Genomic DNA, 21,538 nt, shown 5'->3' on the forward strand with positions numbered 1-21,538 from the left:
AAAAGTACTTTCGGTAGCGGTTTTGTGAAGATATTCGCAACTTGATCCTGACTTGCCACATGCAGCAATTCCACATTTCCTTGCTTCACATGATCACGGATAAAGTGAAAACGAATGTCAATGTGTTTGCTTCTTTCATGGTTCACTGGGTTCTTTGCCAACTTAATTGTTGATTTGTTGTAAACTTGAATCACGGTTGCACCTAGTTGCTTTAGGTCCATCTTGCTCACCAAGTTTCTAAGCCATATCGCGTGACATACACACCAAGATGTTGCCACATATTCAACTTCACATGTCGATAGCGTCACGATCGATTGCTTCTTTGAAAGCCAAGAAAATGTTGTGTTCCCCCATAAAGAATGCATATCCCGATGTACTTTTCCGATAATTTATGTCTCCACACCAATCGCTGTCAGAGTAACCCACTAAATGGTAATCTTTTTCTTTCGAGTAGAACAATCTGAGTGATACTATCTTGGATGTACCGTAGGATTCGCTTCAACGCATTCCAATGTGAGTAAATCGGTTCCTCCATGAATCGACTTATGATGCCGACACTTAATGAAAGATCTGGCCTCGTGCATGTAAGATAACGAAGGCTTCCTATCAAACTCCGGTATCTACTTGCATCGGCACGTTCTCCTCCATAGAACTTTCAGAGTTTGGCACCTGGTTCCATTGGTATTCATACTAGGTTGCAATTTTACATCTTGTACTTCTTCAAAATCTCTTTTGCATATGTCTCCTACGATACAAAAATACCTGTCTTTTCTTGTCTAACCTCCAAACCAAGGAAAAACTTCATCAATCCCAAATCTGTCATCTCAAATTCTCGTCTCATTGTGCCCTTAAACTCTTCTATCATCTCGTTATTGTTACCCATAAAAATGAGATCATCAACATAAAGAGCAACAAATATCATGTTATCCTAAGTTTGCCTATCTATTGATGATTGAGCATTAATGATTGTGATTTGATGGAGTCTCTACTTCATGGATTGCAACATTTGTAGATTGATGTGGATTCAAGTGGCGAAAACAATGGGTGAAATGGAGCCAAGGAAGAACTCTAGGAGTTCTAAGATTCTTGGAGTGTTGTGAGGTGTTCTGGAGAGTGATAGGTGAGGCCTAATCACTTGAAGATGGAGAGAAGATCAAAGGATACATACAACCTAAAGTGAGACAAGATAAAGAAGAATTTTGGCTAACAAATTTGGCAGCATAACTCTATTAAAATTTGATCTAATTATGCCAACCCTTGCACCATTATTTATATGTGTTTGGGCTAGCAAAATGCAAAGCAAATGGAGGGAACTTTGAATTCAAACTTGACTCCAAATGTTAGTCACACATGACATGTGATGAAAGTGTGATTCATGTGACTTGCTTCTAGATGTTAGGGTTTACTATGACCTGCCTATGGTTTGATGTTGGTCAATTGAAGTCCAATTAAACCCTATGCAAACTTAGAAACCCTACCCTAACCCTAATATACTTGGGCATCCAAATACAAGCTCGAAACCTATGCTACTTGGCCTAATTTGAGGCCCAATTATTTTGTAACAAATGAAATTTCTATTCTAGTTTGTATAACTAGATCGTGAAATCATCGAAGGATAAGGCGACATGAAGGTCGGAAAAAAGACAGGAATATACAAAGAAGAAGGGACCATCAGGGAACGACTGACCCATACAAATGAAATTTCTATTCTAGTTTGTATAACTAGATCGTGAAATCATCGAAGGACAAGGCGACATGAAGGTCGAAAAAAAGACAGGAATATACAAAGAAGAAGGGACCATCAGGGAACGACTGACCCATACAAATGGTGTCAGTCGAACGATAGTAATCAATGGCCAAAATACTGTTAGAAGTATATGACTTTAAAAAATGGTACTTATCCATAAAGGAATCGATGGAAGATGAGCCCCGATAGACAGAGATAAAATCGGCCACTTTGGGATCAACCCAATCAAATCCCGGACAATGGATGACTCTTGAGGAGAAGCTGACCGATCGGACGCAACGTCCAGGTCGTCAGCCCTTACAGAACCCTCCAAGGGGGCAACGTTTGAATATCCTGGACCGACAAAGGCTCGGTCACAGAGGAAGCAGAAGAAGAAGAAGAGGAAGATGAAGAAGAGCAAAAGGAGGACGAAGTGGAAGACATGACTAACCTTTCGGGGTGTAGGGTAAGCAACGTGCCAACACAATTGAGTTTTGGATGTCGGAGCAAGCAAAGCAGTAACTCGACACTGTAGAGGACGACTATTTATAGCCCTCATAGAGGCAGGGAGATGAAGCGTCACAACGGTCCCCACCGTTAGGTTTCCCTCGATCTAATGGTTCACGACAAATGGCATAAAAAAATCCCCCATTAATGTGCGTCACATCACACGTTTGGCGCCGCCAACAATGCGTCCAACCTGGGAAGCTCAACCGTCACACCGATCTCGAGCGAAGACTCTTCGAATTAAATATCCTTCAGCATGGAGGGATAAGTGTACCAGTAGGTTCGTACAACCGAGACCACGATTCGCTAAGCCGAGCAACACCGTAAGGGCATTACACGTAAGCAAGATTAATGAGACTAATCAGCGATTAAACACTAGGTGATGCATTCCTAAGTATGACCCAACTCCCTAATCCGACCCAATAACAAAGGACCCATAAAAATTATATAAATAGCATAGATTTCAAGAATTGGGTAAGTCATACACAGTGTGCTCGGGATACCAAGTGTCGAGGACTGAATTCTGACTTGAGCGTCAAAGTGTCTTTTACAAGTACCATCCGAGCCTGAACTTTGCAGAGACCAAGAGGTAAAGCAGCTAAAGGAAGTAGAGGAGTCCACTCTGGGAGGAAAGAGTGAAGATTCAACCGACCGACCGAGGAGTATTCAAATTTGTTCCAATCGTTTTCTTGGTTTCAAATCCGTTTGAAAACAATTTTAGTAAATAAATCTTATCTAATTCTCATATAATGATTATTGAAAAATATATATTTGAAAAAAATCTTATTTTGTTAAAAAAAATGCTAACTTTTTATCTATATATTTTCTGCTCTATACAGATTTTCAATTTTTGTGTGCATAACAGAAACAAGATTAGAAGCCTTCTTCCAGAACACAATTGGGTTTGAATGGCTTCTTTTGACATAATGAGAAGAAAGGGTGGAAGTCAACTAAGAAGTTAAAGCCATCCCATACTGTACGTCACGCCATTCATCTTCCAACCTAACGTTGCAAATTGCGCATGTGCCAACAACCACTCACATGCCAACAACCAAGTTCAAATTATCCTCATCTCTCTAGACATCTTATTATACAAAACAATATAACTAATCTAATTTCTTTTACACATGCACTGTCTCACATATTTTTTTTCATATTATATTATTTTGTTTAGTTAAACTTTCATTTTTTATTATTATTTATAACTAATAGTATGTATACACACATTAATTTTAATATATGTTATTTTATGTTATTTTATTTTAAATTTGAAATATTGTTTAAAAGATTTAAATTTAGGATGAAAGAGAGATGTGGGTCATAAGTGGATAGAAGAGACTTGGTATGTGGGAAAAGGAGAAATAAAATAAAATAAAATAGAGCATGGGGGAGTGGGTAATGGGGAGTGGGATGTGGGAGGAGTCACATTTTGACAATTAATATGAGGGAGGGAGGGAGAGGTTTGGATTGGGTTTCAATTCAAATAAATAAAAAAATCAAGATCGAGTTTTTATTTTTTTTATTTAGTTTTGAAAATCCTTAAAATATATACAATTCTATATGTGATGATTTTAGTAAATTTGTAATTAAATTATATAAAAAACTATTAAAATAATAATATTATTAATTATAGACTAAATATAGAAAAAAATTAATTGTCAAATTATCAAGATCTTTTTTTATTATATCATATTCAACCTCTTCTCACCCTTTGTTGAAGTTGAATTGATTTGGATCTTGGACTCATATCAATTGAGTCATAGATTTTAAAATACATATATTTAAAATTTTAAAATATTTTTTACATGCTTTAGTATATTTTTTAAATAAACTAAATTATTTAATATTTAAATAATTTAATATTTTAAAATACACATTTTTAGTTAATAGAACGGTAGAGTAAATTAAAAAGTACTTATATTATTATTATTATTTAATAATTTGATTGAGTTGAGTTAGGTTTTGGATTCAATATATGTAACTCATCGTTTAATACGTAGGAAATTGGATTATATTGGATTTGATATAATAAAAAAAATCTAATCCAATCTATTTAAGTTGAATTAGGTCATCACGTTCTTCGACTCGATAAACATTTTTGGATAAGACAAAAAAATAATAATCTGATTCTACCTAGATTTAAGAGTATATTAATACATAAAAAAAATTCTTTTTCTTTATAGAATATATGAATTTAAGAAGTAAGTATTATTAGTCTATAAATAATAAATGATATATATTTAAGGTGACTATTTTTGTATATAATAGATTATTTTTAAATGAGTACTTCCTAGTAGGTTAACAGTTATAAAAGTTATAATAGTTAGAGTAAAATTATTTTTACTTAATAATAAGGCAAACATCTTAATTTGTTTGTCTAATATATATATATATTAATTATGTGTTATAATTTAATTTATTTTATATATATTTTTGTATAGGTCAAAAATTCTTCTTTCTAATTTTGAATTTGTACATTTTTTTTTATGATCTTCTAACTTGATTCCGTAATTACCTTGTCATGTATGAGATAAAGGAGTTGTATTTATAAGAAGTTATTCCACGTTAGTGAACTTTAGTAGTTGAAAGTGATAAATGTTATTAAAAAATATAATATTTACTTGTTCTAAGTCAATTTATTTATAGATTTGTATTAGATCTTTACACAAATGAGTCTTAATCATCCGTATGAATACTATGATTAACCTTATATTAATTTTGACAATACAATTGATTTATGATCAACGTTTCTTTTAAGACCATCTTAATTAATTTTATTTTAATTGAGTAAATGTGTTAAAATAATCTCGACTATTTAGTTTTGATAATATGAATTCGTTCACATATATAGTAAAACATTCGATCTTTATCTAGAGTTTACTTTATGAGTTAATGAAAAATTATTTTAACAGAAATATTAATTCTATTTTTTTTATTAAACTCGTGCTAATTTTTTTCCTACAACGAGTTTTTCTTTTAATTCCAATGTGATTATTTTTTATTTAAAATGTTTTCATGTAAGGTGGAACATAAACCCGAATTCGCCCCTATGAAATTTACCACATATGAACACATGGATCATGTGCGTAACGATTGCGGTAACCAATTGGATAATTCTGCTAATTTTACAAAATAAGAAAGCTTAATAGAAAGACATTTTTGTTCGTACCTAATAATCAAGATTAGTGATAATCGTAAATATTATGATTCTAGAAAATCATGAATCTTAATTATTATTGGAACGCGCCCCAATGTAGTTGTATATTTATACCTATATATAAAGAGAATTTTCCATTATAACTGTTTTTTGGTATACACAATTTTTTTTCAATTCTATCTTTATTTAATATATTTCATTTTATTAATATAATGGAGTATTTTGTCATTTCATATGAATTACTTAAAAAATAAAATTAATTTTTAAATTAATATTAATATGTTTCCCACTTTTCTCTTAGTTTCTTATTTTAAAGAAAAAAAGAAAGAGCATACTCACACACATTTTCACACCAAATCTTACATATAAAATAAAATAACTTCAATTTTCAATCATTCTCTGCACTTCATTTTTTGCTTTTCAATTTTGACTCATCTAAAATTATTTTTTAGGTATGTTACATTTCTATCATCGTGAAAATTGAGTAAAATAGAAAAATGTGGATACAAAGACGTGGTTGCCCATATATTTCCTCTAGTAGTAAATAATAAAGATTCTTGAAATATTAAGTTTTCATAATAATATAATCATAAAGTTTACATATAAAAAATATTTGAGTAACAATTATTTACTCTTACACTATATTATTACAGAACTAATACATCCACGTATAAAATTATCTTACATTACATCATATACATATTAAACAATCAGTCACGGTACAATCTCATGCTATTAAATCATAAAAAACTAATTATAAATGGAATCATTTTTATACATGATTGAACTGCATATCAATAAAAATAATGTAGCACTTTGACATTTGAAATATTTCTTAAGACTTATTAAATATGTTCATGTTGGTTATTAATTCTGATTTTATTATTATTAATTCTGATTTTATTACTTTTAAACTATTTTACCGTTATTATGACATTAATGGTCAGTTTACAGGTCGACCTAGTATTCCTATTTTATAGTTTCCAATAATTGTAATTTTATTATATATATATATATATATTATTGAAGTAAATCAGAAGGAATGAGATCAGCTCAACAGTTTTGTAATCTTGTGCAATTACTTTCAATCAGTTTCTACAACCTTTTTCCTTCTCTTATTTTCTTTATTCAATTAGTTCCTACAATCTGTTATCATGAACTCTACCCAATTATCAGTCCCTATCTTGATGGAAAAAATTATAATCGGTGGTGTGTGCAGATGAGAGTTTTTTTTTATTATCATGATTTATGGGATGTCGTTGAGAGTGGAGTGTCTGCATTAGGTGATAATGCAACTGAGGCACAACGAGTAGCGCATCGTGACCAGAAGAAGAAGGACAATAATGCTTTGTATCTCATCCATCAAGGGATGAATGACGAGACGTTTGAGCAGATAGAAGGAACAACAACTACAAGTGAGGCTCGGATCATTTTGTCAACCAATTATAAAGGTGATGACAAGATCAAGATGGTGCGTCTTCAAACCCTAAGACGCCAATATGAACTGCTGCATATGGAAACCATAGAGACTGTTGATGTCTATATAAATAAAGTTCTTGCCTTGAAAAATTAGATGAACACCAATGGTGAAACACATTCGGAGCAGGCAAAGGTGGAGAAGATTTTGAGATCTTTAACTCCCAGATTTGAACATGTTGTTGCCGCTATTGAAAAGGCCAATGAAATTTCAAAAATGACAGTAAGGTTATTGTCTAGTTCCCTACGAGCGCATGAGCAGCGGATGAATGACAATAAGATTGAAAAACCAATTGAACAGACTTTACAAGAACAAGCCTCAATTGGTAGCTCCTATCATAAACATGGTACTTATTGTAGTAAAGGTCGTGGTGCCCAGAATCATGGAGGCGCTGAGCAAAACAACATTGGTTCCAATCACAATCCAAGTTCAAATTGTTGGGTTTAATAGTGCCAAAGTTCAAGAGGGAGGGTGAATTGATCTTTTAAAAGCTTCTCGCAGAATCAGTATTTATCAGTGTACAGAAAATAAATCGATTTATTTGAAATTGAACATATTTATTTTGGCACAGTTTGTGTTTGAAAAACGTTTATACAGTCAAGTTAATCACAAGATTATGCAGATTGATTTTCCAGATACACACACTGATATAATGAAGAAAAACAGTGAAGTACAAAACAACAAACTTCAATTTTAAACAAGAGATTGAGGTTCAATTAATAGCTTGACAATTACTTGAGTCACCTATCACAATCAATATGTTCCAGTGACTTTTAACAGATTTTATATGTTCTTATCAGAATCAAACAGCTTTTCAGAAATTAAGAACAATATGAAACAAGCCCAGAAAGAACAGATTTATTATTAATTGAACATATTTATTTCTTGACAGTTTAACAGATTAGCCGAAATTTAAGTGTAGAGATTAAGGGAGAATGAACACAAGGCAATTATACTGGTTCACTCAACTGAGCTACATCCAGTCTTCACCTAAACCAAGGTGAAATTCACTAAAACACAATTCAAACAAATACAAATCCCACTGTTCTTGAACCCTACAAGAACTTAGGTACACTTGCTGAAAAACCCTATTTCAGCATACACACTCTTCAAGAAACCCTATCAAGAAGAGTGTACAACCAAACTTTTACAAGAAAAGAAATGTGAAACGACTACACCTGATAGAGGATGCATAAATCTGCCTTAAACCAGTAGAACAGATTGCTAGAACAGTAGCAGCACCTCTCACCAAGCTTTTGGAACCAAACAAGAACAAGCACTTTGTGATTTTCGAAATCTTTTAAGAACAGATGCTAATTCCTTGTAAATCCTTAATTCTCTGATGCAAAACTTGTTTTTACAATTGTATGATCGTTGTTTAAACTCAGAAACAAGTTTTCATTTTATAGAAAACCAACTTATAACAGATTTTTGAAAAACAGTTAAAGCTGTTATAAAATGAACAGATTGAAAATAAAATGAACAGATTTATTTTCAAAACCAGTTAGAGAATTTGTTATGTGAGGAGACTTAGTCAGCCATTCTGGTGCAGGGACAAAACTGAAAACCGTTTAAGATAGCCATGGCACCAGAGTCAAAAAGAATCTATTCATTTACAGATGAACAGATTTATTTTTCAAAACGATAACAGAAAAAACTTAACTATTAGAACACAGTCGTTTTGAAAGGTGGAAGACTTAGTCAAAATACTTGATGCACAAAATCTAATTTTCACAAGACTTAGCCAATGCATCAGTTTAAAAAAGAATCTGTTTATTTAGAAAAGAACAGATTTATTTTTATGCAGTAAACGTGTTTTTTGTAAAACATGTGAAAAACAGTTTAAGAAACTTTGTGCTTGCTCTTATCACATGGTCAATGGTTAAGAGGTGAGTTACTCAGCAAAAAGCCTACTCTTAAACAACCTCTAAACACTACCTAAGACATTCTTAAAGCAAAGGAAATATACACGAATTGTACATAAAAGTCTTCATCAAACACATATCTTGAAGGGGCAGCAACCATCTTCAACACAAATAACTCTTGGCGCAGAGGACGAGGAGGCATGTATAATAAATCAAATGTGGAGTGTTATAACTGCCATAAACGCGACCATTATGCAAATGAGTGCAGATGAAAAGGTGATAATCATGTTGTCAATTGTGCTCAAGAAGATAGTAATCACGAACAAGATGAAGAGGATCATGCAGTACTAATGGCAACCACATCAAATGAAACTCCAAACAATCAGAATTGGTATTTGGATACAGGTTGCACAAATCATATGTGTTGTCAGAAGGAGTTGTTTGCAGATTTGGATGACTCATTTCGCACAAAAGTGAAATTCGGTGATGGCAGGTTCGTTCTGGTGACTGGAAAAGGGAGAATTCTTATCACATTGAAGAATGGTGATCACAGGTACATCTATGATGTTTTCTATGTACCTGATATGAATAGTAATCTGTTGAGTATGGGACAGCTGGCCGAAAAGGGTTACGTGATGCACATAGTTGAAAATAAATTCTCAATTTTTGATAAAAAAAGGTAATTTGATTCTTAAAACCTTTTTATCAAAAAACTGCATGTTTCCAGTAGATATTCGTATGGGTGATTTCAAGTGCTTAAATGAAATAGTGAATAATGAATCGTGGTTATGGCATTTACGCTTTGGGCACTTAAATTTTCAGAGTTTGGAAAATCTCTCCAAACAAAATTTAGTGAATGGTTTACCCCATATTCATCACCCTAATCAATTGTGTGAGACTTGCATTTTGGAAAGAACCACAAGATACCATTTGTTAAGGAGTCTTGGCGTGCAAAATTTCCTTTGGAGCTTGTTCATGCAAATGTTTGTGGCCCAATGAACATATCATCAGTTGGAGGTAATAAGTATTTTTTAACCTTTATTGATGATTTTTCTAGGAAAACCTGGATTTATCTATTGAAAAGTAAGCACGAGGTATTCCACTGCTTTAAAATATTTAAAGCATTTGTTTTAAGACAAAGTGGCAGACAAATTAAGATGGTGCGTAGCGATGGAGGAGGTGAGTACAAGTCTAATGAGTTCAAGAGGCACTGTGAAGAACTTGGGTTGCAACATAACATAACATGTCCCTGCACACCTCAACACAACGGAGTTGCCGAGAGAAAGAATAGAACAACCATGGACATGGCGAGGAGCATGCTTAAAGCGAAAGGTATGCCAAATTATTTTTGGGCTGAGGTCGTATCATGTACGGTATATTTGATAAACAGATCACCCACTCAGAGTGTTCCTAACATAACTCCGATTGAGGCATGGAGTGGATTCAAACCTAATGTGCAACACTTGAAGGTATTTGGGTCAATTACTTATGCTCATGTCTCCAAGGCACCAAGATCGAAGTTGGATGATAAGGCAGTGAAGACCATTTTCATTGGATATAAGCATGGAGGATACAAATTGTACAATCCAATGACAAAGAAGGTGATTATTAGTCGTGATGTTACATTTGCCGAAGATGAGGAATGGCAATGGAATGCAGCAGTTGAAGTGGATTCAAAAAAACGATATATTTACGTTTTTGAACGATGATGTGGAAGATGGAATCACTCTTGAAGCACCTGCAGTTCAACCTGAAGTTGAAATTCAACCTGAAGTTCCAGCTCCAATTGCAACTATGATGGAGCGACCAAGAAGGGAGCAACGGAAACTTGTACACCTTCAAGATTGCGAAGTAAATCTTGATTATGAAGTTGATGACAATGGAGATTTAGTTCACTTTGCTTTTCTTGTAGAATCAGAACCCGTGAGACTTGCAGATGCCATTCAACACCCTAAATGGCAAGAGGCTATGAATGAAGAATTGATGGCGATTGAGTAAAACAATATCATGACTCAAATTGGTTTTAATCTAGATGTTCCAATTAAAATTTATGTGATAATGTCTCTGCAATTAATCTTGCAAAGAATCCAATTTTTCATCATAGAAGTAAACACATTGATATTCGATATCACTTCCTGTGAGACCAAGTTGGGAAGAACATGATCAAATTGGAATACTGCAGATCAGAAGATCAAATTGCATATATTTTCACTAAGCCATTTGAAGATCAATGCTTTCATCAAGTTAAGAGATCTGTGGGGCAGGAAGGTTGTTCCAAATCAGAATTAAGGGAGGATGTTGGTTATTAATTCTGATTTTATTACCCTTAAATCATTTTACCTTTATTATTGCATTAATGGTCAGTTTAAAGGCCAGTTAGTATTCATATTTTATAGCTTCCAGTAATTGTAATTTTATTATATATATTATTGAAGTAAATCAAAAGGAATGAGACCAGCTCAACAATTTTGCAATCTTGTGCAATTACCTTCAATCATTTTCTACAACCTTTTGCATTCTCTTATTTCCTTCAATTAGTTCCTACAGTTCCAACAAATATTAACATTATCATTGCTAAAAAGCTTAATTTCAATTTCTTGTGTTAGAACAATCACTTACATATATTATAAAAGGAATTAATACTACTTTACCTTTTCACCACTTAAAGTCTTATCTATATGATTATATCATCAATGTAGTAAATAATATTTTTTTTAAAGTTGTGTTTAATACTATAATCCTTGAATTATGCATCTCAAAGTTCCTCACCTCATATCCATAATGGTAAACACATCCATAGAAGGCTACACCCATAAAAGACAACATATCACATCCAATATACAAGCCAATGTATATCATATCAATGTATGCTACTCATCATCATCAATCACATGATCACGTCTGTGAAATTGTTGTCTTAAGACTAGTAGAATAGACAACACTCTTTTGACAACGTTTAGACAACACTTTTATGTAATTTCACACAAGAGTTTTTTTAACTCATGTCCCATAAGTAAATATAAAACATATAATCATTACACAACACAAATCTTATTGTCATATTACGATTATTATTATTATTAACAATAATAATATTAATATTAATAATTTTAATTTTGATTTTAGAACTAGAGTTTGTTTTGAATTTTGATTTATAAATCAGTATAGAAACTATTTAGATTTGGAAACATGTTGGGAATGGAAATAAAACAAAATGTATCCAATATTTGAAATCCGAAAGGATAATTTTTTGTTTATTTTTTTTTTAATTTTAACAATAGATTAACTAAATGTGATTTAAAATATCCACAATTTCAAAAAAGTTGGCTAAAGTAACCATGTTTTAATAATAGTTCCCTATATTAAAGACAACTTTAATTAAATATGGTTTAAAATACCCACAATTAAATGTCATATTTTTATTATTTTAGACCTCATTTTTTCAATGTGGTTATTCTATTTTAAAAGACAATGCCACAAAATTGTGTCTTAAAGATCCATGACTCGAAAATGTGATCTATAGTGACTATAAAAAACATTTGTAAAAGTGTTGCATTTTCACTTTTAGACCATATTTATATGTCTGTCTTTTAGACCACGATTTTATTGTTTAGTCCACATACTCTAAAGGCAACAATTAAAAAAATGTGGTATCAATAAACAATACAAACATGACCTTTTGTAGTTTTTAAATCACACTTGTAAAATCATTACTTTTTCTATGTTTATACAACAATTATATAAGTATGACATAGTTCAGTGTTGTTTAAAGTAAAAAATGGTGTAGTGAATAAACATGTCATGCATGCATTCCAACATATCAATCATATAAATAATTATGTAATCTCACATATTCATCCTTAATATTATCATGTTGCTTAAGTGAGTTCTTCTTACTTGAGTGACCTTATCTCCCTAAACTGAGAAAAATTAAATTACTTTGAGTGATCTCACATTGATGAACAATACAACTATAGAGAGAATAATTAGTTTTTCTCTTCATCGCTCAAACAATGACTCAACACTTGGGCACTCATGTATTAAGTATCCATTGCTTGAGCGTTATCCCAACAATTAAAAGCATTAGTTTATTGTTTCATCAACACTTGAGTGACCACATTGTTGCTTAAGCGGCCACACTATCACTTGAGAGTTGTCACAAAGTTGCATAGTGATGGATATCCACTAGGAGAGGATTTTATTAATGAAGGAAGAGGATTTTCACCTACACATTTGAAGTTCTTCCTTCTAGTCTTCTCACAAATTAAAAGAAATCAAAGAGAAGATCAAGCCTAAAGATAAAGAAGTCTACAAACTCTCAAATAATAGGCTTCATATTAAATATCTCTCTTTATAGTTTCTTTTAAATTGTAAATAATATAGAATAATGTTTAGAAAGGTGCTTAGAGGGAAACATGAGACACCTCTTTTGTAAAAGCATCTTTAGGCTTTAGTTTAGCAAATTCTAGAAGCTTGGGGAGTGAGCTTAGTAAGGGGGGTGTGATCTTAGGAGTTTTTTGGGTAGCTTAGGGAATAAGCTATGTAAATGACCAGCCCTTACTCCTATAAAAGGAGGGCTTAGGTCCTTCACAATGGAGTTTGGAATTTTATATTAGAGAGACTATACTCAAATTTGGAGAGAAATTGTGAGTCTTGGGTCTTCTTCTTCCTTTGCCTTATCTTGTGAGCAATGGTGAGCTTCAAGTGGCGGCACTCCATCACTTATCTTGGATCAAGGTTCCAAGTGGCGTGAATGGCTTCTTCCAATTCTCAAAATCCAGCAAGCATCTTCCTATAAGTGTCCTTCTTCCTTTTCTTCAATTTTCATTCGATAGTTTTTAATTTCCTAGTCTTTCCTTTCATTTGCACCGTTTAATTCTGTTTTTCCAGCTTTGTTCTTTGTTTCTATTCGGTTCAGTAGCTTAGCTTTTCAATTCTGTCCAGTTTTCATTTCTTGTTCTACTTTCCTTGTGTTTGATTCCATTTGACAATATATGGACTTCCATATGAGTTTTGGTTGGTGCAAAGTCTTGGTGAGTTCTTGAATTAGAACATTGATCCAATTCTAAGTAAAGTGCCATTTATGACCAGCTCAAGTTGCTCCTAAGAATGTCAAAGAATCATCTATATCTTGCTATTGGAATCACATCATTTAATAAATAAATTATTGGTTAGATGATAAACACATACTATTAAGCTAACATTGTACTTAATGAAAATATTCTTTAAGTTTATTTTGTATTACAATGAATGTTTCAATCTTCAATATACCAAGATGATATGCTTAAACCATATATCAACATCATGATCTCTTACGATGAAAGTTAAAGTTGTTTTTGCATCAACAACCATCATGACACAAGTATATGTCAAACCTAGTAAAACTATTTGGTGCATATGGTCTTAGTTTTTACTTCGTTTGAGTAAAAAGGTATTTAAATTAGAACTGATAAGTATTATCTACTACCAAGATGTTGTTTGAAGAGGGGATAAACAATTAATGTTGCATGATCTTTCAAGAAGAATATTAGAACAAGTTACTGATTTGAAGTATCAAAATACGACTAAAATCTAAGCGTGCTTTAAAAGTTGTTCAAAAACACTATTTTTGTTTAATAACAACCTAGAAGAGAGTTAATAATTTATATATGTTGAAAGATGGTAATCCTCTTTCTAACAAGCAAATGTGGTGATCGCTTAGATTATACATTTTTAGTAAGGGTGATTATGGATTAGATTGTGGATAATCTAATCCAAATCCAAATAACTAGATCAAATTTATAATCTAAATCCATATTTTTTATAAAAACAATTTGGAAATCCAAATCTAAATATTTGGATTGGATTTTAAATCCATATTTTTATAAAAAATAATGAATTGTATTTTAAATCAAATCCATATTTTCTAAAAAAAATTAACATAATATTAACATAATAATATGTAAAAAAGTTTAATATTATATAAATATTAAGAAAGTATAATAAAATTAGGAGAGAAGGAGAGAGAGTGCTTCCACATATTTGGATTGAAAATTTGGATTTTCCAAATTTTAAAATCTATATAAAAAAATGGAAATCTAATATAAAAATATTATAAAATATGGATCAAAGTAAAAACTAAATTTAAATAAATGGATTATAACAATTCAAAAGTGGAACAGTTTGACAAAAATATATTTTTCTCATCCTTAATTTTTACCAATCCTAGTTGTTTAGTGAAAAGTGGTTATTATTAAAAGAATAGTTGGTTTTAGTATGGAGTGACTCATATTATTAACTAGAAATGGTTGAATTACAAATAAAATTATAAAATTTGAATTGTGTTTGTTATGGCTTATCATGTTAGTTTGTATAATAAAAATTATCTGTTGATAAAATTTTTGATATTGCCCTATTAGACAAATCGATACAAAACTTCAATTATAAATCCTTCATTCCTTGTATTTCTTTTCCATTACATATTATCACTTTGAACTAAGAAAAAAATGGAAATTTTATAAACTATAAGTTTCATAAAATCTTTTGATTAATCTTCCCTCAAATAAAACTATTATTTAATTGTTCATCATTAGATAATATTTTACTAGAATTTCAAAAAGGTTTAAATACATAATTTAATCATTCTTTTTCATATATTTAACCCATTTTCACACGTTGCTATCCTAAACACTCTATGAAAGATAGTTAGACTGTATAAATATTTAACCTAACTCAATTTAAATTAATTTAACGCATATTATCGTATTCAAACATAAATAATATTTTACCAAATAAGTTATAACAACTTTTAATTAATGATAATAAACAATTACAAATAAATTTCTTAATAATACTTTTGTGTTACGTCACTAAAAACTAATGTTAAAAATTTTATATTAAAATTTTAAATTTAAATAATAAAATCATATTATAACACATTTGTGTTATCATTATTAAATTTTATATCAAAATCTCAATAAAGTTTTTAGATGATAAATGTTTAGAGAATAATATTTTGTATAGAGAACTTAAAATGTTTTATAGAATTTTTTTTTCGATAATAATTTTAAAAATAATTAAATATTTTAAAAAATATTTTAAAATTAATTACAATAATTAAATACTAAAAATAAAAAAAATCAAATTTTATTAAAAAAAAGAATTTGAAATAAGTTGACTTATTAATCTTGGAAACATTTAATTTTGTGGGTGTACCACAAGTTATTGTTTTAGCACTTTGAAAATTCAACCAATGCGAAAATAATTATGTTCACTATCAGCCAAAAGTAATTTCAACCAATGCGAAAATACCCTTATCAAAATCAGTTAAAATATCTTAATAAATTTTGAATAGAAAAATAATATTTACTAACATGGATAATTCATATGATATTTTTAAATTTTATTTAATTTAAATATTCCATTCAAATAAAAAATTAAAATTGAATAAGTTTAATTAATTTTTTTTAAGTATAATATTTAAAAAATAAAATAATTTGAAAATAATTATAATTTAGTACATTCTAATTTATTTGAAATTATACTATTTCCTATAAGAATAATAATAATCCTATTTGAGTTTGGAAAAAAGAGAGTAATTAATGTCTTATCATTTGAAATGTGGTACAAGCCTAGTTATTTGAAAATTTAATAAATTTGTAAACAAATAATTTATAACTCTTCCCGTTAGTTTTTAAGTATTTTTATAAGGATTTTTTTATTTAACATTATTTTTAAAATTCAACATAATGTTAATTATGTTTTATTATTTATATTTTTATCATTCACTTAGCCTTTTTAATTTATATGTTTATTGTAATGTAAAAAAAAGATCAAATAGAAAATCTTATAATAAAATTTATTATATTTCTAGTTTTTTTTTAAAAAAATCTTAAATTGCCTTAAAAAATGAGAACGAAATGAGTAATACAGAAGAAACAAATATATAGAAATGAATATACCAGAAACAAAAAATGCTAATGGTTTAAAAAAGTGGAAGAAATGAAAAATATTTTATTAAAAAATTAGGATTCATTACGAGAAATTTACGAGGGAAAAAATGACTATTACATTGAATTTGACATTTAGTTACTGTTTGATTTATTGTGGTTTAAGACCGTTGAAAATTGTTTAAAATGCCTTGAATTTATTTACTTTTATCTGTGTGAAAATTATATTATTTTGGTAGTTTACAAAATTGTCCGATTTTATTTTGTGGAGTTCTTGTAATTTTCTTTTGTTTTTTGTGAACAACTAGTAAAAAATATTTCTTTTTGCCCCTACAATTTATTTTATTTTATCCAAAGTTACATATATAACATCTAAATAATAACATAAAGTGATTAAGATGGTACTCTTGAAATAAAAAATAAAAATTATTAAACACAAAAATTATCAAAAATCAAAAATCAAAAACCAAAATTTATAAGAAATAAAATAAATTTAATTATTTATATCATGATTTATTTCTATCTTTCCTGTTTCTACCCTGTTAGTCGTAATCAAACAAATATTCACCTTACATTTTCCTACTCTTCTTTTCTCATCTACTCATTTTTTTTTCTCTGAAGTGGGAATTGTTACTGTGGCATGTGCTCCACTTACAGAAATCGAGAGCAGAGTTATATCATACATATGTATCAGAATCTTGTTCCCAGAATTTCTCTGAGACTTTCTTCAATGCTCTAACCTTTCTCTATCAAGGTGAGACTTAATTTCTTCTCATCTGCTACAAATTTGCATGTTCTACTACCTTTCTTGGTCTACTTTTATGTTTGATTTTTTTTAATTGTTAAAAATTGTGTTAGAGATGTAAGTCGATTAGAGTTAAAGATATTTTATATTATATAAGTGGGTGAAAATTTTATCTTATAAACTTATATGAATTGTTTTCGAACAGGGTTGAAACCAATGAACTCCTTCTGCATCTCTCGCTGCTCCACTCTTCATCTTTAGGTTCGGATGGTACCTGCAGAAGGTATTCTGATGTTCAAGTCAAACTTCAACATTTGACACTTAGTGTGTTTAATACTAAATAATGACGTACCTGATATTGAAATCTGTGTTTTTTTAAATTATTATCGTGAATCTTCGTTATTGTATCTGATTAAAAATTTAATTTATAATTAAAAATACATTATTTTATGCTTAATCTTTAATTAGTTATTAGTTTTTCGCTTAAATGTAATGATGTCGACTTTGATCGGACGTTGAGCTTTGAATCGGTGGTATGCACGCGCGACCTGTACATAAATTAAATTCACAGAAAATGAAAGTTTTACTTTTCTCGTTATTTCTTTTTTAGCATAATTCCCGACTTAAAATGTCACCAACTCCTATTCTGTTCCCATACATTCTGAATCTGCTTCATTTTCTTTATAATTATTCATTTTAGACGATTTGTGAAACTTGAGACCTTCGAGTTCGTGCAGCAGAAGATTGGAAGTCATGAATTCAACAATCGAAGCTCAGAGTAAAGAAGAAGCAAAAGGGGTTCCCACTGAGGAAACTGTGGTTGTTGGGGAAGACATAATCAGCAAGTTGCATGAAAGCATTCTTGGTCACATTCTGTCTTTCCTTCCATCCATGGAGGCAGTTCACACCAGTTTGTTATCAAAAAGGTGGATTCATGTTTGGACATCCATCACAGGCCTTCAGTTCAATGACAGTTTCCACTGTGTTGGGAAGAAAAAGATGCAAAAGAAAAATTTTGAGTGTTTTGTGAACAGGGTGCTTCTTCACCTTGCTAATTCAAGCATCCAAAGTTTCTCTCTTTGTTTAACATCTTATCAATATGATTCTACCCTTGTAAGTGCATGGATCTCTTCTATCTTTGAAAGGGGAATCAAAAACCTTCATATTCAGTATTCCCATGAACTCCTCTTTCCCTCTCATTCCCTCTTTAGTTGCAGCTCTCTAGTACAATTGGTGCTTCAAATGAAATGCACTCTTTCTGTTCCCATCTTTGCTTCTCTTCCAAATCTTAAAATCCTTAACATATCTGGGATCAAGTTAGAGAGTGAATCTTCCACTTATTCAGAAGATCTAATCCTTAACATCCCAGTTCTCAAAGTGCTTGAAGCTAGAGGATGTGAATGGAAAACTATGCAGAACATTAGAATACAAGCACCCCTACTTGAAAGGTTTAGCATAGCAATTTGGAGATCTCTATCAGATGAAGCTTATAAATCTTCCATCAATGTTTTCGCTCCCTCTTTAACAGATTTCTCTTATGAGGGTGATCTTGAACAGGATATCATTCTGTTGAATTCACCATCAATCCTTAGTGCATCTGTTGTGATTGTTGTTGATGAAGACAGAAATGACAGAAAGAAAAAACTTGGGTATCAAGCGCAGAAGCTTCTTGCACAAATCTTTGAAGTGCAACAATTGAAGTTATTGTTTTACAAGGTATGATTTTATTTCATGCTATGTGAATTGGAAATTTTGCTATAGATATGTGTTATACTTATTTGAATGAAAATGCATATCAACCACAGAAAGAGGCACTCTTATCCTGCAGACAAAAATATATGCATTATTAGTTTTTCCCTTTAATATTTTCTATACTTTATTACCACAATATTTTAAAAAAAATCAAATTTATAAATTAGTTGTTCACTGTTGTTTTTTTTAAATAAAAACTTTCATCTTACACATGCAATTTGAGATCTAAGATACGCAACACTAGAAATAGTTTTCATATTTTTTTTTTATCAGGGACAACAAGTGGTGAAGAAAATCCCTTCAAAGTTTAATTTTGTGATCGATTATATATATATATATATATATATTATATATATATATATATATATATATAAATCTCACTAGATCTTATGGAACTGGTGAAAAACAATATTTTAGGACTTTTTTAGTGTCAGTTTTTAAATAGTTAATTTTTTAGTTTAATTAAAAATTTAGAGATGGGGTTTTATTACAAAGAAGAGAAGTTGCGACAAAAGGAACCTTGAAAGTAAGTTAGCAAATCAATGAGGTTTTTGTATTAAATTTGTCAAATGGAAAAACAATAGTTTGTGAAGGAGATTTGGTGAAAGATATATGCTTTAATGTAATTTCTTTCTAAGAATTTTCGAAACCATTTCGATCTAACTTTTGTTATAGAAAAGTTTGTAAAAACATACATTTCACAATTGTTTATAATAATATAATAATATTTTAAATTAAAAAAATAAAATAAAATAAATATTAATTTATTAAAATATGAAATATATGTTTTTAGTGTTCATGGTGTTAATATATCACACTTCCACCCTTCTATTAAGGACAAATAACTAATAAACCTGTGTGATTTTTTTTTTCATTGTATTTTTTAAAAGTCTTATTAAATATTAAAATATATTTTTATTTAATATTTTAAACTAATTGACCACATCATGGAAAGATAACATATCTCGGCTTATCATCTAAATAATTTTGCTTCTTTATTTCAGGTTAATGGTCTAAAATATATTTGATCCCTCCATAATATTTGAAGAACAGTTTTGATCTTTTTAAAAAATTTTGTTTCTCTAATTTCAAGAAATATACTACTTTTGATTCTTGAAGCTGCTATTATAATAATTTTTTGGTCTTTCTATATAAAATGTTATGTAAAATACTTAAAAAATTAAAAGTTAAAAGTTAAAAAAAAATTTAAAGCACACAATTTTTTTAGAAAGACTAAAACTTGAAAGTATCTCTGTATCTTCCAAAAGATGTACAAAATTTGACTCTGCAAAATTTGAACAAGTTTTTCATTATCTTACAGGTTTTGATTCATGCCAGAGATATTTTCACCCATTTACCAGCTTTTGGGAGATTGACTTATCTGCAACTAAATGAGGTTACTGGTGAAGCTCTGCTGAACATTCTTCACAGTTCCCCAATGCTTAGTACACTTGTTTTGCAAAATGTAAGTTTTCAAGTTGTTTGTTTATATGAAAGACAGACACATAATACAAAAATGATGACTAATTTTGACAGAAAAAACAACATTTCAGGGAGTATCTGAATTAAACAAAGATGTGACTTCTGCACCATTGCCTCAGTGCTTTCTCTCTAGCCTCAAAGTTTTTCAGTTTAAGGAATTTAATGCGCATGAGCATGAGCTTGTTTTGGGAAAATTGGTGATGGCAAATGCAAAAGTCCTGGAGGAAATGACTATATGTACTGCTTTTTGGCTGCGGTATTCAGATATTGACATGGAGAAAGTTAGGCAGCAGATACTTTCTTTTCCAAAGTCTTCCAACCTTGCTGTCATCAAATGTATTTAGGTCAAAAAATTAAATTAGTTTTTAATATAGATTCAATGGGTAAAATCTAGATAGGGTACAGTAATTGTTTTCATATTTCTGTTTTAAAAAATATTTATATTTGGTCTCGTACTTTGCTAACAATTTTATGTTAGAGTTAATATATTTGTTAGGCTGTTAATATAGTTACGGTAGTTTTCTATGTTATATGTACCTGTTAGCTGGGTCTCATACTTTGTATATATTCTGGTTTGTCTCTGTTGCATGACTGACTTTACACATTCAATAATATACCTCTTCTACCATCTTTCGTTAATCTAAAAAGCCAAATTTTCTTTTTCTCTCTCGTGTCATGTCTTCTTCATCACCTTCTTCTTCTTCTCCATCTTCCCTTTTTTTTTATCACAGCATGGCCAACCCGTGACCTCTAGCTTTGACATTTCTTGCATGGAACTAGAGTTCCCTCTGAGTTCCTAACTCAAAACAACCAATTTGTTCCCAATCCTGCGTTTTGCACCTATCAACAACAAGATCAACTGCTAGTGGCATGGCTTCTTGCTTCCATGTCCTCTCCAC

The 21,538-nt window shown here is 30.4% G+C and overlaps 1 protein-coding gene across 1 annotated transcript; it reads left to right on the top strand.

Moving 5' to 3' along the window:
* Positions 1–17,919: 17,919 nt before the first annotated feature.
* Positions 17,920–21,267, top strand: LOC137835125 (F-box/FBD/LRR-repeat protein At3g14710). The gene is made up of 3 exons (XM_068643474.2): positions 17,920–19,121; positions 20,479–20,622; positions 20,711–21,267. Exons 1-3 carry the CDS (start codon positions 18,159–18,161, stop codon positions 20,981–20,983), a joined length of 1,380 nt encoding a protein of 459 aa, XP_068499575.1. The 5' UTR covers positions 17,920–18,158; the 3' UTR covers positions 20,984–21,267.
* Positions 21,268–21,538: the final 271 nt, after the last annotated feature.

This window comes from Phaseolus vulgaris, chromosome 5 (assembly GCF_051622355.1).
Source record: "Phaseolus vulgaris cultivar YP4 chromosome 5, ASM5162235v1, whole genome shotgun sequence".
In the NCBI taxonomy this organism is placed as follows: domain Eukaryota; kingdom Viridiplantae; phylum Streptophyta; class Magnoliopsida; order Fabales; family Fabaceae; genus Phaseolus; species Phaseolus vulgaris.

What these genes read in the sequence shown, in the direction of transcription:
- LOC137835125 (XM_068643474.2), top strand. Translation starts at nt 18,159, where the DNA reads ATGAATTCAACAATCGAAGCTCAGAGTAAAGAAGAAGCAAAAGGGGTT. An exon ending in TGAAGTTATTGTTTTACAAG is followed by an intron (nt 19,122 to 20,478) that starts GTATGATTTTAT and finishes ATTATCTTACAG; the next exon opens with GTTTTGATTCATGCCAGAGA. An exon ending in GTACACTTGTTTTGCAAAAT is followed by an intron (nt 20,623 to 20,710) that starts GTAAGTTTTCAA and finishes ACAACATTTCAG; the next exon opens with GGAGTATCTGAATTAAACAA.